The sequence below is a fragment of the Cynocephalus volans genome, chromosome 7 (genome assembly GCF_027409185.1).
Source record: "Cynocephalus volans isolate mCynVol1 chromosome 7, mCynVol1.pri, whole genome shotgun sequence".
In the NCBI taxonomy this organism is placed as follows: Eukaryota; Metazoa; Chordata; class Mammalia; order Dermoptera; family Cynocephalidae; genus Cynocephalus; species Cynocephalus volans.
The window spans coordinates 134,548,859-134,574,694 of record NC_084466.1 but is presented as its reverse complement, the minus strand read 5'-3'; the positions used below and the strand labels follow the sequence as shown (position 1 = coordinate 134,574,694).

Genomic DNA, 25,836 nt, shown 5'->3' with positions numbered 1-25,836 from the left:
CCAGGGCGTGACAACAGAGTGGGGCACGTTCACAGGACGTGTGTGCTGGGGTCAGCAGGCCTGGGTCAGTCACTGATTTGGGAGTGTGTGGAGTAAGAATCCCCTTCCTAACTCTTTCCTAGACCCTCTGGGTTGTATCCAAGGCCCTCGGAAGCCCAGAAGCGTAATTCTTTTGATAGCTCAGGAGAGGATACATTTGTTTAAAATTTCCAGACTCTAGCTCCTGAATGTCACTGTGCATTTAGAGTTTTCCTCCCTGATTTTCATCATAGAGTAAGCCTCGTCCCCGAAGCCTAGGCACACTGCCACCCTCTTTGGGCTCCTGGGCATTACTCAAGACACCCACTGCCCATTGCTGGGCCTCTCCATTGGAGCCCCTGCTGGCTCAGCGTGGCCAGACTCGTTTGCTCTGCTAAGCTGGCTTGGGACCAGAGGATAGTGGCAGGTCTGGAGGGAGGAAGGTACAAAGGTCCAGTCACATACCCTCAGGTCCTCTGGTGAATGTCCCAGTGGGGACCATGCCCAGAACTCTGGAAACCCAAAGCGGGTTCCTTTCCAGGCCCAGCACTAACTAGTGCCCCCAGAATCTTCTAGGGGAAGAGACCAAAATTCTTAGTGTGCAAAAGACTGTGCCAGGCACTTTGAAGGGGAAGACTGGGGAAGAGAAGTCACGTTTATTGAGCACCTACAGCGCCCTAGTCACGGTGGTTGTTCTGCACTTGTGTTCTCATTAATCTTCACAGCGAGGCAGGTTTATTACTCCCATTTTATGGATGGGGAGTGGAGGCTCCTGGAGCTGATCTAGTTGATTCTAAATCATGCAAATCAGAGCGCTGGTCCCCATGCAGGGCTCCCTACCCACCTGCCTCCTGGGCAGCCTCCATACTGAACGACAGATCCACCTACCCATGAAAGAACTAGTTGACAGAGCAGTAGATTGAGCCACTGGGGCAAATCATTGTGGCAGGGACTCTGTCTTGTTCCAGGCAGCCCAGCCTCGTTATTACAGATGGAGTGGTCAGGCTGTGGAGTGAACGGCCACACTGGAATCTGAGTTCCATCATTTGCACGAATATGACCTTGGGAAGATCAGTTGTCTCTGCAGGCCCCAGCATATTCATCTGTGAGCTAGAGACGATAACACTTTCCTCACAGAACTACTGTTTGCGCATATAAGGAGAAGGTTGGTAAGAGCTGACTCTTTATGCTGTTTTTCTTCCAGTTCTGGGAACTATAAGGACAGAGCTTTGACAGCTGAACCTTTTTTTAAGTTCCATGTAGGGTTTGTGAACCCTGGGAGCTTCTAGTTTATGTACTCATTTCCCCTCCAGGAAACATAAGAAAAAGAAAAGAAAAAGCCTCCGACCCTGGAGGGGCTGGCCACAGCATGTCCGTCCTCTCAGCGGACGCTCCCGGGGATGGCCATTGTTTTCCCGGCCCTGGGCAGCAGAGTTATTTTTGCTTTTCTACTTTCCCAGGACAGGCTTGTTGTTAGTAGTGGTTCCACCATGGCCATGAGAGAGAGAGAGAGAGAGAGAGAGAGAGAGTGTGTGTGTGTGTGTGTGTGTGTGTGTGTGTGTGTGTTCATCCATGTCTCCATGTCCTACTTCCTGCTCCCCTCCTATTTCTATTCAGTGTCATGATCCGAGTCTCATGGCACATGGAAAGAAGTTGGTTGACTCCCTCGCTCTTCCCAGGTGTCTGCATAGCTAACCTTCATGGGGCACTTACTGCATGCCAGGCCCTGTGCTGGGCACCACATGCATATCATCACATTTAATGGGAGGCTCCCATTACAAATCACGGTTTGCAGCTAAGGAAACGCTAACTCAGAGAGGCTAAGACACTTGCCCAACCCCACACAGCAGGGAAGTACGGCCAACACGGCCTCTGGTCCCTCTGAGGCTCACTTTTGGGCACCCCATCACTCCATCTTGCACTGTTCCCTACTTGATGTGTCAGCGTGAGTCTTGCTGCCCCTCCTGAGCTGTAAGGGCCTGGAGGTTGGGGACTTTGCCTCATCTTCTCTTTAGCTGGGCACCAAACCAAGCACCAGGTAAGCATTCACTCACTATCTGTTGGTTGCTTTGTAACTTCACGTATTTAGGGAACATTAAGTGAGCACTTCTTAGGTGTCAAGTGTGGTGCTGGGCATTAGGATGCCATGATCCGCCTTCAGGGAGCTTCTGCTGTAATGAGGACACTCAAGGGTTAACTCACTGAATCCCCTCAACAGCCCTCAAAGTGAGCTTACCGCTGTTATCCTCATTTTGTAGAGTAATAAACAGAGTCCCCAGCGATATGGGGCCTTCCTTCAGACCTTCTGGTCTACCCATTACCTTCCACATTAAATAAATAATTGAGGCCCATGATTCCTGCAAAGGCAGTGAGGGCGATGGTTTCCACTACACAAGCTCAAGTGATGTATGATGCAGTATAGGAGTCTGCCTATGTCCCCTCCTTCAAGTCCCTTGAAAAAGCCCTTTTTCTCTAAGAAGGCGCATTTGGCCCAGGTCTGCAATGGCAGCTCCTGTGTTTTAGAGGAGACTGGTGGACGTGTAGTTCTGGGAGGAGCCTTCTCCCGGCACACACCCCACTCCTCCCAGATCCTTTCTGGGGTTCACTTCTGCTGTGGTTACTGTGACTGCTCCATGAACACAAAGCCCTGAGAGAGCCTGGAGTCAGGTGGTCTGAGAACCAGAAAGGTTCTCCCACCTGGTCATTGACCTGTAGTCAACCTGTGTGTGTGTGTGTGTGTTGGAGCGGAGGTCGTCTTCCAAGCCAGGCTCCTAAGTGGTTGTTCCCAGATCTGCAGCATCACCTCCCTCCCTCCCTACCCCAGGAACAAACACCCACCCCAAAGGAGGAGCTGGAATTTTAATAGGGTCACTCCCTGAAGGTGCTCAGGCTGAGCAGCGAAACTTTAGCCAAGTGGCCACAGGCTGTTGAACTTGATTTTGCTGGGAGGGTTTTGGGTTGGCAAAGACCCTTGCATGGAGCCAGATGTAAGTATTTGTATTCTACCCCTTGGCCACTGGGGATTTGCTATTGCAGGTGGGGGCAGTCTCTAGGTGTTGCTGCTAGCCCCCTCTTTGGTGCTAGATCCAACCCCGTGGATTAGACTGGTGTTAGATCAGCCAGTCACTATCTCAGTGTGCCCAGCAGACAGGCAGGCCTAGAGAGCCTCAGGGAAGAAGGGGAAGACAGCTTCTGCTGATAGGGGGACCTGGGAGGGAGGCAGACTCACCCATGGTAGAGACTGACACAGCCTGTATCAGGCACTGGCTGTTCTGAGCCAACAATTAGCAAACAAAGGCAGATATAATAACTGGCTAATTGAGAAAAGCAGACTATGAGCCCCAGAAGGGATGGCACAGACTGGCTAGACTAGTGGGGGCCTAGGTCAGATGCTGGAAGTCTGCAGGGCTTTCTGTCTGGGTGCAGCCACGTGTTGTCAAGAGGAGTATTTAACATCAGGGCCTTCACTGCTTCCCCATGGGCCACAGCAGGGAGGAGATGGGGCATTGGCCCAGCACTGGGGGGAGCAGCCCTGGGGTTCTCCACCTTGCTGGGTGGTCTTGATCTAGAGGACCAGCCTGGCCTAGTTTGGGACTTACGTGTTCCCCACCATCCCCAATGTCCAATGACAGAACTTAGTACACAGAGCACTTTGAATAGAATGTTAGAGCTGATTGGTACCTTAGATGGGCTGGCAGCAACTTCTTGGGGAAGAACTTACCATCATGAACTTCTCTAGCAGGAAGCCAGAGCAGTGATCATGTCCCCAAATGTAAATTCCCCATTACTGGCTGCTGGATTATGTTCATTCTGTCTTCTGGTGCCATATCCTTCAGGAATCAACTCTAAACATTAGGCATCCCTCCAACCCCATACTCCAGAAGATTTGGGGAGGTTGAAGAAGAGCTGGGTCCTGAGGAGATCCTGTGACCTCAAGGACCCTAGAAAGCAGTGACTGGCCATCCAGGGAAACAAGGTGCTGTGTGCATTAGAATAAGCACCTCTTGCTCCGCATGGCTGCAGCCTGAGTGTACATTTTGGGGAGCTGAGTACAGGTTAGATTTCACCCCTGCCTGTCCTCTTGACCAGACAGTCCTTGGGCAGTGAACAACTTGCCCAACTGTATGCAATGGCCCTGGTCTTAGCCAGCTGATCCCGGGTTCATGGTGGTGTGAACAGGTGAAGGAAGATTGTCATTGAGTTTCCATTTGGCCTGGGGCCAGGGGCAGCTAGCAGGGGTACAGGGAACATGAGACCTTCCTCAGTGCCATGGAGATTCCCCCTGCAGCTTCTAACTCCTTCCTCTCATACTTTCTGTCAGCAAAGGGAGCAACGGGTACTTACCGACACTTTCTGACTAAACACAGGCAGGTCCTAGACCTTCTAGGAATGGTTGCGCTGTAAACGTGTGGGGTCACAGCCCAGATCTGTTCAAGGCCATCCCTCCACAGGAACGGGCCAGGCTTCATTCTTGGTGCTGTGGAGTTGAGCTGCGAGTCTGGTTTGCACCAAGGCCGTTTTCTTGTTGAAAGGAGCAAGGCTAATAGAGCACAGAAGTACGCACTGGGCAGAGGAGTTTGGAAGCCTCAGGTGTTGCTGGGCCTTTTAAGCTGAGCAGATGGGAGGCAGCCCAATAGGCCTCAGGCTGGGTGGGCTGGTGGGCCCAAGCGTTGTGTTGAATGTCCAGCAAGATCTTCTGCACTGTGTCCATGGTGGAGATTCCCCTCCCACGTGGAGGGAGAGGATGGCGGGAGGACAGGAGACTCTGGGCCTCTTCAGTCTGGGTTCACCCAGGGAATTCTGGAAGCACTTGCTGGTCTCTAGTGAGCCTTCATAGACGCCTGCCATCTGCCCCAAATGGCCAGAGACAGGGGAAATAGAATCCATGGGTTTTTCAAATCCAGAAGGAAGGGAAACTCCACCCAGGAAACATAAACCCAAGTACAGTGTTTGGAAGCAGGATGTTTAATTGCCAAACCTTTCTTGAGACCCAGCTGCTGGGTAATGTTATCTCAGAGGCTCCTGAGGCCAGGGGAGAGTTTGTCTGGGCTCCTGACGCAGTCTCGTAAACAGAGCTGGCTTTCGTGATGACCTCTACCCTGTCCCCCTTCCCTGTCACCTGCTCTTTCTCTGCAGTTTATCTCTAAAGTTTCTAGTGCCAGCAGCTCCAGCTCAGGGAGACTTGAGAAACTCTGGTGTTGGCGTATGGAGACTAGGAAAGGGTTGGACTAGAATTTTGTGTATCCATTGCTCATCTGGAGCAATAATCTAGGATGCTCAAGGTTTGGAAAAAGCAGATGAGTATCCTGCCAAGATGAGAGAAAGGATTCTGGAGACTGTCCACATATCTCTGGGCTTGTCTCCAGGGAGGTCTCTGATTGTTTTCTCAACCCAGGATTTAGATTGTTTGTCCAGGAGGGTAGGCTGGGGGTCCTCTGGCAAATTGCAGAAGCTTGGGGGAAGCTGGGAATGGGGGTTCACTTCCCAACTCCCCATACCTGAGTCCTGCTCATGCCTGCTCAAGGCATAGAAAGTAGGATACAAGATTGCTAACAAGAGTAATCCTTTCCCAAACCAGGAAAGACTTGCTTTTGGGGGGAATCATGGCTGTGTCCTGGCCGTGTGGCTGTTGGCTGATGAGGGCACATGGACAACCCTCTGTCACCCCTCCCTCTGGCTGGTTCTCCAGAGGGGGTGCCTTTGGTGTGGGTTCAGGTCAAGGGTTACACAGAGATCACTCCCTGTGCATTTTCACTATTTTGAAGCATAAAACGCAAAGGACTTTTCCAAAGGGGGTATGCTCTGGTCGTACACGAGATAGTCCTAAACTAGGAATTGGAGGTCTGGTTCCTATCCCAGCTCTGCACTACAGGGTGAGCACACTGCAGTGATAATGTGCAGGCATCAGGCCTGGCAGCCCTGAAGGTTGTGCCCATTGTGTAGAGGAGGAGCCTGGTCTCACAGCCACTAAGGAGGGTGCTGTAGAATCTGCTCCTTCTCACCTGGCCATACCTCTTCCTTGCAAATCACCACGCTGGGCCCTAGGTTTCTCCTCTACAAAAGGAGAGGCCGCCCTGGATCCTCCCAGCTGCTGGGGCTGTAAGCCTGTGATTAATTCTCTCTGGGAGGTGAAGGGAAGCCCCTAATTACTGGAAAGGATGGAGGATGGGTGTGTTAAGCCCCAGTTAAGCCCGTCCTCTGGGCTCCGCTTGGTCGGCTCAGGAGAAAGGCTGTTGTCTAATGTCTGCGGGCGAGTGCAGGCTCTCTGTCTCCAAGGAGAGCTAGGAGACTTGGGGACTCCTTACCTTCAGCTGCTGGGGTGAAGGTCAGGGAGGCAGCATCTGGCACGTGCACAGCATCTGCTCTCTGCCCTGGGACTGGGGGAAGGGGAGATGCAGGTTGGGGAAGGGGAGATACAATGGGGAGGCAGCAGGGGGAATTTGGCGGGTTATAACCCCGTGAAAGTCCCAGAGCATCCCCCCAGTCAGTGAAGACAGTCATGTATGAGGCTTTCCTCTGCGTTGTCTGGCTTTGTAGCATTCCTAACCATTGGCTTCTGTCTGGGCCCCTGAGTTCTGTCTCTTCTTGGTCTCGGGCTCTCAGAATTGCCTTTACTTCCCTTTACTCCCCCAGGGGCCTTGAGGCGCACTCCCTAAGCAAGTACTGCAGACTTCACGCCACCTAAAGCTTTACTTAAAAAGGTGTCATTCGGTCCTAAGTTAAGTGTTTGGTTTAAATATCCACACTCCTAAATTTACATATAGGGAAGTAGTCCAGGGTGGTTAAGAGCATGGGGATTAGACTCAGCTGGACCTGGGTTCAAGTCCTTTGCTCTGTATTTTATTAGCTGTGTGACCTCAGGCAAGTTGCTTAGCTTCTCTGAGCTTCATCTTCCCCCTGCACAGTAGGGGGATCACCTCATTGGGCTGAAGATTAAGTGAGCTGATGCATCTAAATGCTTTCCACTGTTCTGGCATCTAGTTTTTCCACTGTTCTGGCATCTAGTGCTTTCCACTGTTCTGGCATCTAATATTTAGTTACCTCAACATTAGGTAACATTTTGTTATCTAAATGGTTTTATAATTTATGGTATGAGATATACATTTACATAGGATATAAAACAAAGCACATCCCTATTTATTATAATAATAGTCGACAGTTTATTTTGAGCTTGTGAGGCTAGGGATGGCTTTTTACTTTATGTTCTTCCTCATCAAGGTCACAGGCTGTAAATACCCATCTCTGGGTGGCAGCACTCAGTCCTACTTGCTTGGCTTTGTGGCCTTCTTCTCGGTTGCATTTCAGAACAAACATTGTCCACAGCATGAGGCTGACTGTGACTCAGCCACAGGAGGGGAGAAGGGACTGCATTCAGATTTCACTTCCTTGTCTGTCAACTGAGCAGCCAGGCACAAAGCCTCACCACTCCTGTGCACAAACCCTGCTCCAGGCATCTGGGAAGTCAGCCGGTCCGATGCCCCAGGGTGTCTAAATACTGCTCATCTTTGCTGACCTTCCTCCTCCGGTCCGATGCCCCAGGGTGTCTAAATACTGCTCATCTTTGCTGACCTTCCTCCTCCGCACCGCAGCTGAGACCCCCGGCTTCTCTGGCTATTTTGTTTTTCTCACTGATACAGACCCCCCACACCTACAGAATCAGAATCACTAGGCAGAGGCCCAGAAATATGAATTTTTACAAAGCTCCCCAGGTGATTCTGATGTGCATCCTGGCACAGGAACCACCGCTGGGGACCTACAGCCACTGCTTCTCTCCTGAGAGAGGAGACGAGGCAGAGGTCTCACCTGTGTCCCTTCAGTGTTCTCCCTTAACCATGTACCTGCAGACATCAGCACAGGCACCAAGCAGACCTTCAGCGGGGTAGCCCTGAGGCTCTGGGAGGGGACCCCGCCCTCTAACTCAGGCCACTTCCAGGAGGGACAAAAATAGTGGGAACAGCAGGCCCAATTATGTGGGCAGGGGGCTTTCTCTCTTACCCCTGCAAAGCCTGATGGAGCCCTGGGAACTAAGATACCCTGAAATGCCTTCATTGCAAGGCACCCAAAGAGAAAAGTTTTCAAATCTTCCATGGGCTGACATCACTCCTGCCGATCTACTTCTCATCCAGAGGACCCATTTGGTTGTTCAACACAGCAGAATGTTTTCTGAGCACCTGCTCTGTGTCTGGTACTGAGCTAAGACTTAGGGACACTGAGATGAATCACAGATCTCTGAAATGCTATGGTCTCCTGAAGTTCTTCAGAGTCCTGAGGACTGACTGCAGCAAAATAACCTGGGATTTGTTAAAAGTGTACATGTTTGAGCCCCTAAAACACAGGTCTACTTATGCAGAATTTTGGAGACTGGGGCCCAGGCATCTGCAATTTTGGAAGGCCCTGTATGGAATCTCATTCACTCTAAAATTTGAGGACCAGTGGAAATTAGCTACCTAAAAAAAAAAAAAAAAGAAAGAAAGAATGCCCCCAATTTTATGTTCATTGTATAAAATACATGTAAATAAAAAGAAGGAAATTAAAACCACCTGTTTTAGTCCTACCATCCTAAGATAATCAGCTTAGCATTTTATTGAATGGCCCTCTAGATGCATGTGCTTGTGTGTTTATTTAGACATATATTGTAGCATCCACATGGTACCTGACACTGTGCTAGGTCCTGGAGACAGAAGAGATGAGAAAAAGGATGTTCCTGACCATGGAGTACCTGCAGTCATATATATATATATACATATTTGACTTTCATTATCAAAGGGTTTTATTTTCATTCACTCACACATTTATTGTCAGCATGATAGGAAAAGCAAAGGATATCTTGGCAAGGCACTGAACGGAGTCCCCCATGCTGTCCATGTGGTCACAAGAGAGAGACATAAGCAGGGGGATGCTCCATGAAGTGATATTTGTAACAGTACAAACAGTTTTGCCCCAGGAGCTGGAGGAGAGGGTCAATATCAACCTGTCCCTGGTGGGAGCCATGGGACTCCAGTCCAGTCACTGAAGCATCGGAGGAAGCACAGAGTGGGGAAGGACGGCACCATACAAGTAGAGTATGCCATTGGCACTTGAAGATTCAGCAATGGAATAGGCTACCTTGGGAGGGAGGGAGTTCCCATTCATTGGGAGTATTTAAGCAGAAGCTGGTTCTTAGTCATTTTCTTTTCTGAATATTACTGAAGATTCCCTGCCCTGCTCTGGCCCCTTTCAGCTCTAAGATTCATGTATAGTTCTGGAGGCTGCAAGGTCTAAAATCAAGATCCAGCAGGGTTCAGTTTCTGGTGAGGTCTCTCTTCCTGACCTGCAGACAGCTGCCTCCTTGCTGTGTCCTCACGTGGTGGAGAGAGCCGCAGTCTTGTGAAAAGAGAACAGTCATGTGAAATGATGCCTGGCACAGCTCAAAGCCCAGCCTTGGTTGCCTGCTCACCTGCTCTTACCTTTTCCCCACAGGTGTACATCATCAACGTGACCTGGTCTGACTCCACCTCCCAGACCATCTACCGGAGGTACAGCAAGTTCTTTGACCTGCAGGTGAGTTGGTTGGAGCTCAGACGGTGGCCTTATCTCTCTGGTGGGCTGGCCTCTCTCATGTCTTCATTCCGCCAGAGAGCCCCCAGCAGAGCAGTCAAGTCAAAGTTTAGGTTAGAGCAGAGGGACAGATGAGAGAAGCTCAACAGTTAGAGCTGGGCTTATTTCAGTCTTGGATATGCCTTTCAGGCAGACACTCGTGGCTTTGTTGACTTCCTCAGATGGTCTTAACAGTCATGCTTTGTCATCCTCCTTTGCCTGGGAGGTAGGAAACCATGGTGGAGAGGAGGGAGACCAGCTGTGGGTGCTGTGTTCCTTAGCAGACATGTGTCTATAAATATCCAGGGTGAGGCACAAGCTGCCATATCATTGCAGGCAAAGAAAAGCAAACACACAGAGAAGACTGAAACAAAATAAGCAATTTCTTGAACTACAGACACAAACTGGGCATACCACTGTGTCTGTCTAACTGAATAAGGCACTTGCCACCCAGTTTGTACACGTGTATGGTAGGTGTGTGTCTCTAATACACACAGGCATGTTTACATAGTAGGGGTGGTAGCATGGATCCCACAGTTACCATTGCAGATACCCCCATTTTGCCAACTAATTTAGTTAGGCCTCTTTTGGTTACAAGGGACAGTTTTACACTCACACTGGCTTCAACAAAAAGGAGACTTAGTTGGAAGGAGGATATACCAGGGAAGCTTGTGCAGGTGACCGGTTGGTGAGAAGGCAGTGAGGCAGGGGGCTTCAGGAATACTGAAACCAGGACCTGCTCTGCCTCTGTCTTGGCTCTGCTGCCCTCTGGACACTGTCCTCAGCTTGTTACCTCATACCCTTAGGAACTTGGCTGTCAGCAGCTCTAGAATCTCGTATCTTGTGGCTCTCAATAGCAGAGAGACTGACTCTCTCTCACTTCCAAGTAGAAAAATCCCAGGGAAGATTCTCCTTGGCCTGACTTGGTCGAGGTGCCCTCTCTGGACTGATTGATATGGCCAGGGGTAGAGGGTCATATAGCACAGACATGGCCTCTATGGGGCTCCCTGTGTATCTGAGGCAAGTACCAGAGAAGGGAGAATCATTGTGAGTTGGGCAGCAACCCCTCCTAAACCAGGAAGGGAAAGCCAAAATGTTCTAGATTTTTCCTGAGAGCTGTGAACCTGATTTAGGCTCAGGCAAAGAAGAAACCCCAAGTCCTAGACCTCACAACCAGGGTCCATTCTTTCCTTTGTGGGACTTTGGTGGTGAGTCATCTTGGAAAGGGCAGACCTGCATGTTTGCTCCCTAATACCTGATTTTATCTCATTGTCCTTATTCTACCTTTGAGACAAGCCAAAGGTGAGCCAGCTTTCTGTATCATAAATCCTCTCTTAAACCAACAATGTGGGATTGAAAGCCACTCCTTACCCTCCTGCCTTCTTTGTCTTCCCCCCTCAATTCCTGTCCAGTCTCCTTGGATGCTTTTGGCATAAACTGGTGGGCTTTGCTGATACCCCATCAATGGGTGCAGTGTGCTGGACAGGAAATGATAACTCGGTTGGGGAGAGGGAACCCTGAAAGGACTCATTGATGAGCTGGAGGGGATCCGAAAGTCAGTGGAAACTTCCAAATCAGAACTTTTCTTCCCCCTTTCTGTTCTGGTTCCCCACCCCCTCCCGAATTACAGAATCTCACAAGAAAGGAATGCTCTTCCCCCCACCTCTCCCTTGCCTGGAAGGCTAGTTTCCTGTGTGTTGGGAGGGGACACACACATGGGCAGCGGCTTGTGCCATTTGTGGCCTTAGCCTTGGAATGGCCATCAGCATCCATGTGGGTCATCGCCACCCCGTAGATGCAGTTTAGGGAAGGGGTCGGGATGGGTCTTTGGAATTTAACCTTTGAGCCACGCATAGCATCTCTGTGAACCCATCTTATGTTCCATGATGACTTTTAGTGGCATTTGTGTTGGGAAGCCTTTCTCATTTGTCAGGGTCACTCATTTTAATATGGCGGCTCCTATGGAGGAAGAACAGATAGAATTGCTAACTCCACCTCTGGCCACTGGTGGGCCTCAGACCTCAGCTTGCCAAGAGGCTGTGTGAGAGAGAGTGGCTTAGATTTTAGACCCTGAGGACACATTTGCTGGGACTGGTTGCTGGCTCTGTCACAGTGTAACAGGTTTTTTAACTTCTCTAGGCTCAGTTTTCTCATCTGTAGACTGACGATTCAATTAGTCTCCACCCAGTAGGGTTGTTAAGAGGATTAAATGAGCTAATCCAGTTTTTCCTGACACTTAGCTATCTAGTGAGTCACCTGATGTTACCAGGTGATGCAGGCTGTGTGGTTGGAGGGGTCTGGGGGCTCAGGGCCTGCTCTCTCGGTGTGGTTTAGCTGTTTCCTCACTGGCTCCATCCTGTAATGCTGAGCTGCTCTGTGCTCAGGCCTGCGTCAGAGTGCCCAGAGTCGAGTGGCCTTGGGCTCCTCTCTGGTGCTTGCCTCTGGGCTGGGCAGGAGCATGTTGGGAGTGGGGTTGTGCCCCAGCAGGCTGCTCCTTCTCTTTTTTGGTCCCACCTTGGGACCCTCAAGGCCCAGGCTCCCTAAGCCAGCCTGGGGGAGGTGGCTGACATGGCTTCACCAACTCATGGTCTGGACCTTCTGCGGACCACAGACCCCTCTTTGAATCTGGAGGAAGCCCTCTCCCCAGAAAAAGAGTCCATATGTACAATTTTACTTACAGTGTCAGGTGTTCACAGAACCCTGTGGACACCCTGTGAAGAACCACTGAGCTAAATCAGTTTAGATCCTGAATCGTACATTCACATCTGGTACTACTTGGGCACCATTTGGGGGTCTATACGTGACATTCAGATAGTGGCAGGGGGCCCTGGACACCTCCTTGATAGACTCCTGGGTCCCCCCTCCTCCCACGAGTTGGTAGCCTTGTCCCCAGTGTGGGTCTCCCCATACTTTCCCTCTCTTATTCTCCCTCTTCTGCTAGTGTCTTTTGTTCTTGATGGGGGTCAGGTTCTCATGAGGAGGCGCCTTGGTTTCCCACCTCTCTAATATAACCTGGGAATCACGTGCAAAGTGATATGAAGTGGTCCCTGACCCTCCCCTGGCAATGAGTTGAGGGCCATGGGGTACATGCAGATCCAATTTCATTTGGAATAACACCAAATGAAATACTCAGATGGAATAGCACCTCCATTTCTTCCTCTGAAGAGCAAATGGGGACATGGACGTCTGTGCCCTGCCCTTTGTGCTCTGCAGCCGTGAGGCCAAGAAGCATTTGAAAGGTGCTCTGTCATAGATCTGAGCAGACAGCCCAGCACAGCACGCCACCCGCCACCCCGTGTCCTGTGTGCAAACTAAGATTTGAAGCAGAACATCCTTCTGGGTTATTATCTTCAAAGCTTCTTCCAGGACCTAACTGCTCTGTGTGGAGCTCTCAGGAAATCCCTGGAAATGAATAATCTCAGACACGCCAGGGCCACGAGCTCTGAGGGAATGACAGAAAGGAGAGAGGCAGGAACCAGAGGGCTTGGGCTTGGAGAAGAGCCAGTGTCCCTTTGAGGTGACCCATGACATTAATGAGTTCTCTACAAGGTACTTAGAACTCTGGTGGCACGTTAAGGAGCTATTCATGGGGAGTGGGAGAAGTCAAGATTGGGGAGGGAGGGGAGAGAAACTATAGATCACCTAATAACTGCTCATTCCACACTTATCTGAAGCTTTAGGACTGGACAAAGCAGATTCATTTATCTCAGTGTCCGCTGCACTCCCCCCCACCCCTCCCATGTTTTTCATTTACAGGCCACTTGCTAGCTGTGAGGCCCTGGGATCAAGGTTGCCACAGAAATGTGAGTTGCCCAGTTAAATTTGAATTTCATATAAACAACAAATACTTTTTTTAGTATAAGTATGTCCCTAAGGTTGCATGGGACCTACTTACAATAAAGAAGTTATTTGTTGTTTATCTGAAATTCAAATTTTACTGTGCATCCTGTATTCTCACTTGCTAAATCTGGCAGCCCTGCCCGGGCTGTGAGAGTGAGTGGTGACTGAGGGTGGAAGTAAAAGGTGAATAATCCAGAATAAGAGTGAATTGGCCTGTGCTCAGGCCTTCAACGCATATCTTTCACCTCGAGCCTCCAGACCCAGTGGTTCTGCCTCCTCCACACACCAGAGGCTACACGCTGAACCCAGCACCTCTTCCTGCCCTCTTGGAAGACCCAGGTATGGGAGCTGTCCAGTGTGTTAGCCACTATAACCACATGCGACTATTTAAATTAATTAAAATGTTTTTAAATTAAAATTTTAAAATTAAATTAAATTTAGATTTTTAGTTTTTTGGTCAACACTTACTACATCACAAATGCTCAATAGCCACAGTGGTTGGTGGCAGTGTATTGAGCCAATAGAGAACATTTCTATCATCATGGTAAGTTCTATTGGACTGTGCTGCTTTAACCATCTGGAGCACACAACAGGCTGGATCTGGCTTCATGCCCACCCAGAGTGCTCTGCTACCCTCCCAGGCCCTCCCCACATTGCCCCATAAAATCTAGGGCCCCAACAAGAAGGAAACTATGAACCTGTAAGATTTTCCTCACCCATAGAGCATTTCAAACCAGGTCAGTTTCCAGAGAGGGCTTTTAAGGGCATTTCAGATGTCAAGTTGGGAACAGGGAAGAGGTGAGGCTCTTGATCTCCAAGTAGAAATTGATTTCTTCTAAAAATAACTCACTACTCAGCCCTTTCTGACCAGGAAAGGGACCTGTCCCAGAGGGAGCCCACCAGGACAGGCCTAATATTGAGGCCTGTTTGGTTATAACGGGCTGGGTTGCTGGAGGTGCAGTTAAGGGGGGAGGCAAGGTGGGAGGGGTCATAGACGCCCTTTTAAGTTGCCTTGTCATTGGTGGCTGGACTCATTTTTAGCCCCTGCCAATTTCCTTGCACAGGTCCTTCACTGCTGAGTGTCTGCCCGTAGCCTGGTCCCACCAAGGAAGGACCGGAAGGCTCTTGAAGCCCCAGCCCTGACCTACAAGGAGTTGGGCTGCAGTAATTGCTCTGCAAACATTGGCGCCACAGTGCTGCTGGCACTTGAGTCTGAACTCCGGCCAGCGAGTGCACAGGGTCAATATTTGATCAGAGCTGGGTGAGGCCCTTTAGCTCCCGCTGCACCACTTGGGAGATAGAGTTAAGAGGGTTGTTCAGGTTTGCTCATTTGCTCTAAAGGACTTAACCTCTCTTGAAGAACTTTTATCTCTCTTCCTGATTCATCTCTCCAGACTCTCCACCCACATACCCCACCCCAGGGTCATACTCACTTTCCAGCTCTCAAATAGCCTGACTAATGACAGGTGAACAAAACTATAATCCCTAAATTATTAGTAACTGGCCTTGGAATGGACATGTATGTGGGTGTGTTATGATGCGGTTTATGGAAATTTATGGGATCATTGCATTTTCAGAATTAGAAGAGCTCTTATTCTAAGTCCTTCACTTTGCAGGTAAAGAACTGTGTTAATTTTTCCATTCATTTGATATATATGAGCTTTAATTTGGTTTGATGTCCAGAGAGGGCCTCAGCTGAGGTCGAACTGGGGTGATTCTGGTGTGCACCAAGGACCAACCTGAGAGTAGAAAGCGGGGGAAATGTCTCTCCTGCAGATGCTCTTTTAATTATCCTTTTAATCATTGTGCGGGAATTTGTTCAAGATCATTGATCTTCGACCAAAGGCGAGGGGGCCAAATCTTGGGGAGGTGAACTGCCAACTTCTAAGAATGATTTTGTACCAAGGATTCCAGAGAGTTCCAGCACCCTCCATGTTGGCATGGCAGTTCCCACTCCAGCAGTGCTGGGAGCTATGGATCATTGTGATTGCTCACAGCCCTAGACAGAGGAGAACACTGGCCTTGACTGAGGTCAGTCACCAGTCCCATGGCAAAAATGGGAAACAATTAAATGACCATTGATGGGGGGTGACTAAGTAAACTGTGGTATTTTCATACTACTTAGTACAATAGTCAAAACAAATGATATTGATCTCAATTCCATGGATGGATCCCCAAGAAATGTTAATGAATGAATAATGCAAGTTTCAAAACAATATTTACAGCATGTTAGCAATTATACAAAAACAACAGCAAGATGTATCTTTTGCAGGTACATATACAGCATATGTATGTAAATATTTTTAAAAGATCTAGAAGGATGTAGTCTGGATTGATAATAGAGTTATCTCTAGTTGAGGGTTAAGGACATCGATGGGAAGGGAGGCTTGGTCAAAGGAGAACCTTAGCCTTATCTGTAATGTTTTACCTTTTTAAAAAAGGAGAATGCATTCATGTGATATTTGCAATAGTAATATTTAATAATTAAAGATACACCTATGGGGGGGGTAGGGAAAGTGGGAAGTCTAAAATAAAATATGTCTCTCATGGTCATTACAATATAATGAGACAGAAAACGCAGATTTAAAAAATAGACATTGGGAACATATCTAACAAGAGAATGAAAATGAAAATAATTATCAAAATCACATTATCTCATATTTCCTGGACCATCTTTCTAGATCATTCCTGTAGATTGTAACTGGTTAGATCTCATTATACCGGACCCCAGGGATCTGTCCAAATTATCTTGTCAAACTTGACTCTTGTTTTCAAATACTGCTCAAAACCCATGAACTTGCCCTATGTATTAGGGCTAGAATTCATGTATCATGTTCTCACATCGTGACAAAACCATACTAAGAGTTACGTGATGGTGGAATGCAGTGTTAAAGGGCAGGATGGATGGGTTCCAAGACCAGGTCCAGAACTTACTGGATAACCTTCTGGATAACCTTTGACGAGTTATTTAACCTCTCTATGTCTCAGTTTTCTCATCCATATAATGGGGTTAATAAAAATACCTGCCTCATAAGGTAGTAGTAAGAACGAAATGAGATGTTCCATGTAAAGAAAACCCTTAGAATAGTGACCTGGCCCCGAGATTCTAGACAGGGAAGCTGAAACATCACCAGTTTGTCCCTCAGAAACTTAACTCCAAGAGAAAACAGCTGAAGATCGCAACTCCATCTGGAGACAGAGGTTTCTTCCTGTGCCCCCTTAATATAGACTTCACTTTCACCCAATAGTGTAGTCTGCCCTCAGGCGGGAGAGCAGATGGTGGTGTTAAGGGTTTTCAAGATAAATGCTTTCACCTCCACAGTTTAATTACTAATCCACCTTTCTCCCAGCAGTGCTGTTAGGATAACATTTTTTTTTTTTAAAGTAATCATTGGTTGACAGCTTTTCCTTGTTCTTGGAAAGAGGCATCATTCAGATTCCTGGTGGAACACAGAGGGACCCCAGGGGAGCCCCGTGGAGCTTTTGTGGGCTCCTGGGAAATCCATGGCTGGCTCCCCTCCCCTGGAGCTGGCTTCTGCTCCAGCACTCCCTTCCATCTTGCCCCTTTGGCGTGAGGGTGAACTCCAACTTCCTCCCCCGTCTCTTCTGAGTTCCCATTTGGCAGGTCCTGCGTTGAGGTGGGGCAGGGATGTGGAGTGTTGGAAGGGAGGGCCTGGGTGAAATGGTACTTTGAGCAGGTTCAGAATGGAAAGCTGCTTACCAGTGAGTTTTAATCCTGGGGTTACCTGGTGTCCAGGTGGAGGACGTTGGGAAAAGTTCAGTTTATTTTTTCCCCTCTGAGCAGATGGGGTTTGTAACATCCTGTGTGATTTCCCAACAAGGGTTCAGGTGACCCTTGTGCACATGGGGCCTCTCAGGTCCAGAGCGACTCAGGACCTGGCTCCAAGCAGATGGGGAGAGGTGGTGGGAGGAGGGTGGTGGCAGCAGGGACAGTGTCTGGGGGAGGGCCTCAGCACATCTGTTCATAAAGGGAAATAAGACCCAGAGGGATGAGCTTGGGCCCTGAGGACCACCATGTAGGGGACTGCCATCAGGAGAACTCTCCACCCAGGCAGAGCCTATGGCTAAGGAGAGAGCAGAGGAACTTGTCTGACATTCTGGAGCAGCCCAGACTTGTGGATGCTCGCCAGGATGCAGGTGTGCTTAGGAAACCAGTCTTTTCCTATGCAGATGAGTACTCTTTGTGAGCCCCTTTTCGGGTACCTGTGTGCATTTGACCCAGGCATATCCTGTTTCTAATGACATAAGGCCCTGTCAGATCATACCCTCATTTGTGCACTTGGAAATTAGAAACCATCTCTGCTGTTTGCTGGTCCTTCAGCCTGTCCTTGGGGTCTGGGTGGAATTTTCACACAGTGGAGAAGCTCCTTTGTAGGCCGGGGAAAGTTATAAAAGAAGCTGGAATGTCCTCTGAGTATTAAACCTTGGCGGTGTTCATTGGCTGTAAACTTCTGGGTGAAGTCTTGTGAATGTGGGCACTGGAGGGTTGGGGGCCTTTATGCTCCCCCGCTGACTGTCCTGCAGGGCCGACGAGAATGTCCCTTTCACAGGGGGAAGTCAGCTTTGTGCAATTATCACAATAAGGGAGGTACATGACTGTCACCTGGTGTTAACCGTGTCCACTGGGCAATCAGGGGTGGAGTTGTAAGTTTTACAACCAGAAGGCCCTTAGAGATGATCTACCAGGATGGGAAGCATCTGGCATTCATGTTGCCATTTTCCAGTCATGCCCACAACAGACATCCTTAGTTGATCATGGCACTCTCCCATCCTGTGCCCAGGGCAGACATTGTTAAATGATCATGGCAGACATGCTTAATCAACCAGACACAGCCTCAGAATCTTTCTAAAAAAATGAAACCAAATATCTTCAGGCAATCAGTGGGTGATGGCCCCTTGAGGTGAAACTGATCAGCCACGCTCTGATCTAGCCCATTGCCCTTATTTGGCAGATAAGGAAAAGAGGGCCCGAGGCAGGGAGTGACTTGTCCAAAATCCCAGGACAAGCAAGCGACAGTAGAACTCAGGTGCTCTAGCTTCTAGTTTGTTCCTGTCTGGAATTCTAGCTTCCCACCCAGAAGTCCTCTTTCCATTTTTGGCTGAGGAGGGCAGGAAGTTTTTGTCACCATCACTGAGCAAGATCCTGGTGGGAGGGGTGGGGAACCATTCACCCTCCCTGCCGAGAAGTTGCACAGAGCAGAAGTCTTCTCTCTAGCGCCCAGAAAGATCGAGGGCAGCCCCTCTCAGGCTTGGCTGCTTCCCGGAGCTCAGCCCCACCTCCTGCCCACCACCACCGCCTCTCATTGAATAATGAGCCCAGCTCTGCCAGGCGCAGCGTCTGAGTTAGCTCACACCACCGGCATGACTGCTCGGAGCGGCACACCTTGTTTTCCCAGTGTAAGGTGTCATGTCAGGGTGTGTTTGATGCCACGTCAGGGAGGCCGTGGAATGCAATTGCTGCCTCTGTCCCCTCCCTCCTCCTCCAGTCCTAGGCCCACAACTCTGACCTAGAAAACTCAGCTCTGCCCCCTCCGGGCCCCCCATCTACCCTTCTTTGGATAGCCAGCGGGAAAGTTGGCTGGAAAGTGTGTAGGGGGACAGTGCCCCTCCAAACTGGAGAATGAAGGGAAGGAAGATCTTTGGTGGTGGCCAGGTGAGTGTTCTGTGCGCGCGTGCGTGCGTGCGTGTGTGCGTGTGTGTGTGTGTGTGTGTGTACACTCTGTGAAGCTTCAGCTGTGACAAGTCACTCCCTTCCTGCTGGAGGGAATTTCAAGTCAGTCCTGGAGGAGTTCCAGCTACATGCCGGGCACCATCTTGGTACTGGGGACCCTGAAAGGAAAAGTCAGGGTCGTCCTGGGTGGAAGAGCCCGGCCGACAGCCTTAGCCTTCACGGGAACTGTCAGCTGGTGGAAGCATCTGAGCAGGGTAAACCCACAGAATGGTTATCACCCCAGTGAGCAGCCCAGGATGTTACCCACCGCCAGCCAGCCTGCATGCCATGGACATCCCGTCCGGCTTGTGGCAGCTTTGGCCTCCTAGTCTTCCCACCCACCTCGACTCCAGCAACTGTTGGTTTTGCTTTTGACTCTTACAGAACTAGGCGTGTGGGACAGCCAGGGTGAGCTGTGGGAGCCTGAGCTGTGGGCTTTTCTGGGGAATACAGAGTTTGTTCATCTCCCCTGGGAGATGATCTGCCACCAGCAGGATGACCGAGAGATGCAAGCTGGACTGATTCCCTTCATCAGCAACCCACCATCCCAGCTGGACCTCAGCTCCCGGGTGATTGTAGGGGCTGCGATCCCTGTGTCTCAGGGACACAGATCACTGTAGGAGTTGCTGGAGAATTGGAGCTGTTTCCTTTATATCCTCAATTTAACTAGAACCAAGAAAAAATAAAAGATTTCAGATCCCCCAGAGACCTCCTAAGTTGGATGATGTCAGGCTCTCCAAAAGGGCTTGTGAGATTCCTGGTGCCAAATTCCCAAGTTTTCAAGTGTATCTCGCAGGGATGCAAAGCTCAGGCTCTGTTATCAGACAGGCTCATTTGGGTTTGCGCCCCACCTCTTACCAGCTGTGTGACCCAGGGCGATTACCCAACCTCCAGGAGTCCCCACCTTCTCATCTGCAAAATGGTTCTAATTGCAGAAATTGCCTGGCAGAGTTGTGAGATTTTAAGGAGATAAGGCACAGGAAACCTTTAGAACCTAGAGCAGCTATGGAGCGTTATTATTCTAAGGTCATGTTGTTGCCTCTGAGCCCTCTAGAGAGGGCGGGGGGCTCCAGGTCCCTCCCACCCCCCCACTGTGAACAGTGTCTGCCCAGCCTGGACTAAGGAAACATTTTTCCAGCTGCAAAAATGGTGTTGGGCACCTCCAAGCTGGCCAGGAGACAGGCCCCCAAGCCAGCCAGAGTTTGGCTCCATCTGCTAATTAGGGGGCCTTTATCTGGGCTCCACAGAACAAAGTGACCAGTTCAGCCCTGTTGGAGCTCTGAGCTCAGTGCTGGCTGAAGAGGGGGGCTGGGGAGGAGGATAGGAATGGGCAGGGGGTCGCTGGGGCCTGCTCCCCCCTCCATCCAACAGTGTGATGGGGTGGGGACCAAGACAGAAGAGACCAGGCCAGGAAATCTATCAGAGTGCCAAAGTTTTAAGAAAATTGTGTAGAAGGACTCAGAAATGTGAGATTCTAATCATTGCTTAAAGCATTTTTTGATGCATATTGGGGAAAGACTGCCATTGCCCAAATCTGGCAGTTGGGGCACTTTGGGCTAGTTTGGAACACAGGTTTCCTGGCTGTGTAGTTGAGAACCAGATTGGGGGAGGGTGGAGCCATGGGTATGTGCCCTTGCTGGGTATCAGATTGACCTGTGAGCCAAGTTCACCTGTGAGCCAGATTAAAAATGAATCCAGAACTGCACCCCCATACCCCCCCGCCTCACCTCCTGAATCTGACTGTCCAGTGCTGGGCCTCTGTGTCTGGAGCTGGAACAGGCTTGCTAAAAGATTCTGATCTGAAGCAGGATTTGAGCACTGTGGCATCCTGAGATGAGGAGACGCCTGGAGCTTAGTGAGCTCCCTGCCCGCCACCTGCTCACCCCTCCCACCCCTGGCTGCAAGTGGCATCTGCAGGTGGGTGTCTGTCCTGCTTTGCTCTGGGCTACCTCTGCCCACCTGGGCCCAGGCCCCGAAGGCCAAAGGCCTAGAAAAGGAAGGAAAGAACCCAGGGACAAACCTTGACTTGTCGCCCTTGGGGCAAGGGAGGGTGAGGAGCAGAGGTGGCCCCTACACTGGCAGGATTCTCCTGTAATAATGACGTTAGCAGGAGCTGTGTGTCAGGCACTGTCCTCACCCTTTCCTCATTACTTTGTACTGCTCACAGTCCACCCCGGGATGGAAGCACCACCACTCCCTCACTTTTTTATGAGACGAGGGTACTGAGGTCACATAAAGACCTCAGGGTCACACAGTAGATAGGTGAAGAGCCAGGATTCAGACTGGGCAGTCTGGCTCTGGAATCCATGCACTGGACCGCTCCTCTCTGCTGCCACTTTGACATGGCCCCCATGTGGGTCAGGGGCCGCAGAGCCAGTCTGGGAGGCCGCCCACCTCCAAGAGGACAGGGGTCCTTTCCCTCTCATGCCAGGAAGGCTTTGGCTGCAGAGCAGATGGGGCTGGCTGGCCCTGGGAACTGGCTGGGCAGGGTGTCGGCTCGGCATACAGAGAAGTCATCAGTCTCTGTGTTTGTTTCCTTTCTCTGTTCAGGACTCTTGGATTCTCTCTGTGGCGTTCTCTCTCTCTCTGTCTTTCCTCAGTTTCTCCATTTGTCTCTCTGTCTCTGAGTCTGTCTGAGCATGTCTCTGTGTGTGGCCATCTTTGTCCTTGTGACCTTTCCCTGAGCCTCCTTTCACTCTCTCGTGTCGGCCTCTCTGGAGGTTTTTTCTCTCACTCTCGACTGTCTTTGTCAGTCTGGGGGTCTCTCTTGTCTGTGTTTCTCTCACCCCAGGATGCTGCCACAACGTAAGCAGAGTCTGGGGGAAGGCAGGGTGGGAGCCTGACTCTGGTCTGTGTGGGACTCAGTGGAGAAGGCAAAAGCCCTTGCAGGGAGAGGGAGCTGCTTTCCCTTCTCAGGGGGCTGTGGGGCTCAATTAACCCTTTTTCTGAGAGTGGCCCACCTACAGCCATTCCTTTTGGAACCAGTGGCCGAGAGCCTTCCCTGCCTGCAGACGGCACCGGTGATGGCCAGCCGTTGGAGAAAGATTTCTCTTCCGCATCCCAGGAGAGAGGTGGCTGCTTTCTCTTTTCCCTGGGCTGGGCTGTGCCCAGGGGCTCGTGTGTGTGCAGGGGGCTGGCAGCGGCCTCAGCCCTCACCCAGGCTATCCCCAGAGAGTACAGGGTCACTGGGGGTAGGGCGGGGGTGTGGCTCTTTCCCTTTCTTCCCCTTCTCTAGCTGGACAGAGGGTCCCCCAGGTCTGTCTTTTCCATTGTCTAATCCCCCGCCCCTCACTCCATGCTAGCTGTTCCTCTAGGGCCATGCCTGCCTGCTAGAAATAGCTGAGCAATGGGCATTTGCCCAGAAAAGGGAGTGGTTCTTGCAGGGCCAGGCTGGCTCCAAATACCCCTGCAGCTGTTGGCAATCTGGGTCAGGTAGGCATCAGAAACAGGTTGGGGGCAGGGCATCGCTCTCCCTTGAGTATCTGTTCTCAGTGAGGGGCAGTTTTCTCTGGCCCAAGCCTCTGCCATTAGCAAGAGGGTGGGTGGGGTAAGCACCTGACCACATTTGTTGAGCACCTGCTATGGGCAGGTCACTGTGTTCAGGGTGGAGCTGAGGAAGCGGGGACAAGTGGAATATGAGCTGACTGCAGGCTGATTACCCATCCCAGTGGACACACCTAGCAGGCTGAGCCCTGCAGGTGTCTCCGCTTGTAAGTCACATACATGCTTCCGCCTCAGCGAGTTCCAAACCTGGCTGCTGTCTGGACCCTTCCCCCATCTCCCCTCCCTTTTCCTCTCCCCCCTCCCCTCCCCCCCCACTCGTCTTCTTTTCCTCTTGTCCTCCTCCTCTTCCCCTTCCCCCTCCTTTTCTTCCCGCTTCTCCCACTCTCCTCCCTCTGCTCCTCCCCCTCGTGCTCCCCCCACCCCAGTCACCGCACCATCTCTCTCCCCGTCCTCCCGATTGCTCGCTCATAGCCAGCGCTCTTACGCTCTTACCGGACGCCCCTACTCCAGTCTGGCCTCTTCCAGCTGCTTCTCTGCACTGCAGCCCGTCAGCTTTTCTATTGTTTATTTTTAATTATGAAAGTTTTCAATCCTACAGAAAATAATATAACAGGTGCCAGTGAACCTACCACCCAGATTTAATAAGTGTTAACATTTTGCCACATTTTCCTCAGATCCTTTTTTTTTTTTTTTTAAAGAAATGAATTGGTGCAGATGGAGGAGGTGTCTGATAAATACTAGATTCCCTTCCTCCTGCCTCGGGTCATGGAGGGGTGTGCTGGGATGTTTTACTGAGAAGGTGGGACTGGATGTGGGTCTAGGCAGAGGGCTGGGGTTCAGGGGGGCCAAGAAGGCGTTCCAGGCAAGGAGGTCCTAAGGAGCAAAGGTGCGGAGGCAGGACCGCCTCGGGGACATGCATAGGTGAGCATGATCCAGCTTCTGTGGCCTCTGGGATCTGGAGCCCGGGAAGGATGGGCATGAAGGGGTCAGGTCTGCACGCAGGTGTCCCAGCAATCCCTGAGCTGCAGCACCTTCTCTCTTTGCGCTTCATCCTCCTTCTGCACCTCGTCTTAGATGGGCAGCTGCCCTGGTTTATGAGGTCGCCGAGAGGATTCCATCATCTGGTCAGCAGGGCTGCCACCTGGAGAAGTGACCTACAGCTGGGCACCAGGGTGGCCTGGAAGACACCAAGCTCCGTGGGGGAATTTTTCCTGTTGCATTTCCAGGTTCCCCCCGCCACCCTCCCCGCCCCCAGGAAAGCCTCATTAAACGGAGCTGGCAGCAGAGCCAGGGAAGCGCGAGGCTGGCTCGCCTGCTGCGTGGGCTGCTTTACGAGGCTTCCCCTGGCAACTCTGCCCGGGTTTTATTTGTCCCTTCGAGGATTTTTTTCTCCTTTTCCATCTGGGCTCTACCTTGTCCTCCCCTTCCCCCAATGTGAAGAGACTCTAAGGAAACCCTGCGTAAGGAGATTCCAGAAAGAAGTTATAGGACAGGACTTCTGTGGGCTGAGTGACCGGAGTGACCAGGGAAGCCATCAGAACAGTGGATGCCAGCGTCCTCCTTGGAAGCCGTTGGACCAGTTTGGGGCACACGGGCTGCCTGGGTCAGCTGTCAGGAGCCCCTGAGGTGCCGAAGGGGATTCAAACCCAGTCAGAACCACCCCAAACCTGGCCAGTTACGTCCCATATCCAACCCAACAGCAAGGCAGCTCCTCTCAGACCTTCAGAGTACAGCCCGGATCTGCCCTCTTTCCCTCCATCCACTCTCCCTTCCCCGGTCCAGCCCCGTCACCTTTCACCTGGGCGACCAAGATGGTCTCCTCAGGGCCTCCTTAGGATCTCCCCCCTCTCTCTTTTGTCTCCCCTGTAGTCCAGTCTTCCCGTCAATCAGTGATCCTTTTAACCTGCTTCTAACCTTTCTGAGAGACTTCCTTTCTTTTTGGAATGAACTACAAACTCCACCACCGGGTTCTGTGTGACCAGTCCCCACCTGCCTTTCCAGACTCATCTCCTGCCTGCCCCCTCCCCTCAGTTGTCCTCAGCTCACCAGCTCGCACGTTCGCTTCGGCTCCTGGAACACCTAAGCTAGCACGGTGCTGCCTCAGGGCCTTTGCACCTGCTGTTCCCTCTGCCTGGAGCTCCTTTCCCCCAGATCTTCCTTCAAGCAGCTGACTCCTCCTGGGCCTCTCAGGCCTCAGGGACACCTTCTCTGACCACTGTCTTAGAGATCCCCCAGCTCTGTCAATCTCCTCACTTTGTCACATTCTCTTGTCTTCAAGACACTTGTCACAATCGATCATCATATTAACTCTTTTTTAAAAAAAATTATTTAATAATATACAAATGTATTATGATGAACTCTTGAAAACAAAAATGTTCTTAACTATTTGATTTAGAAAATTCAAAATTGTAATAAGAGATGCAGAAAAGAAATAGAGGAAAAAAACTTAGATCATAATGAGAAATGAGTTTTGAGCTTTATTTCAATCTCTCATAACAAAGTCTGTCAAAGAAAATGAGTGATAGTTACATATTTAACAAGTTACATGATATATGTAAAGGTTATTGTACCCTAAAAGAATTATATAAAGTTAATGTTTGATTAAAATAAATCTGCTTAATAATCTTTTTTTGATTCTTTAAAAAAGATCAACAAAATTTGCAAACCTAAAATCAGAAATAAAGCAGAGACATAGTAGAACAGTTGGTTCTTCTATTACACTGGAGTGGGCTTTGAGAAAAGAGACATCCTTTTCTTTTTCCAGTCTCCACAGGTGACTCTCCTTGTGTCACTGTAGTTGGATGTCTGGCGGGCCGCCTGCACAGTAGCTGTGGCTACTGCTGTGGTGTCGAGCTGCTCTTGTGGAAGCCGTGGCTGTGGCTGTGGCTGTGGCTGTGGCTGTGGCTGTGGTGGGCCACCCGTGAGGAAGTGATGTTTTTGGTGTGTTCCTTGCCTGTTTCCTGGTGGGGGGATGCTACCCTGAACTCCTGCATGAGGACCCTAGTGTGCTCTGTTTCTTCCATATGAGGTCTTGGTTTACTTGTTTACTGTCTCATCCCTGCTACCTGCTTCCCCCCAGAATGTGAGCTGTAGGAGGGCAGAGCCTTGCTTGCTCAATAGCTTCTCTTTCCCCAATGCCTAGATTTGTGCCTGCCACATAGTGGGTG

General features: G+C 50.4%; 1 protein-coding gene across 4 annotated transcripts in view; it reads left to right on the top strand.

Annotated features, from left to right (window-relative positions):
• Positions 1-25,836, top strand: part of SH3PXD2A (SH3 and PX domains 2A) — a 238,199-nt gene that overhangs the window by 44,518 nt on the left and 167,845 nt on the right. For all 4 annotated transcript variants that reach the window (XR_010024035.1, XR_010024034.1, XM_063101874.1 and 1 more), the window contains exon 2: positions 9,478-9,558. Coding sequence is in view for 2 of the 4 variants with exons in the window: in XM_063101874.1 (XP_062957944.1) it covers positions 9,478-9,558 (81 nt within the window). In the remaining 2 variants the exon portion in view is untranslated. The remainder of the gene's footprint in view (positions 1-9,477; positions 9,559-25,836) is intronic.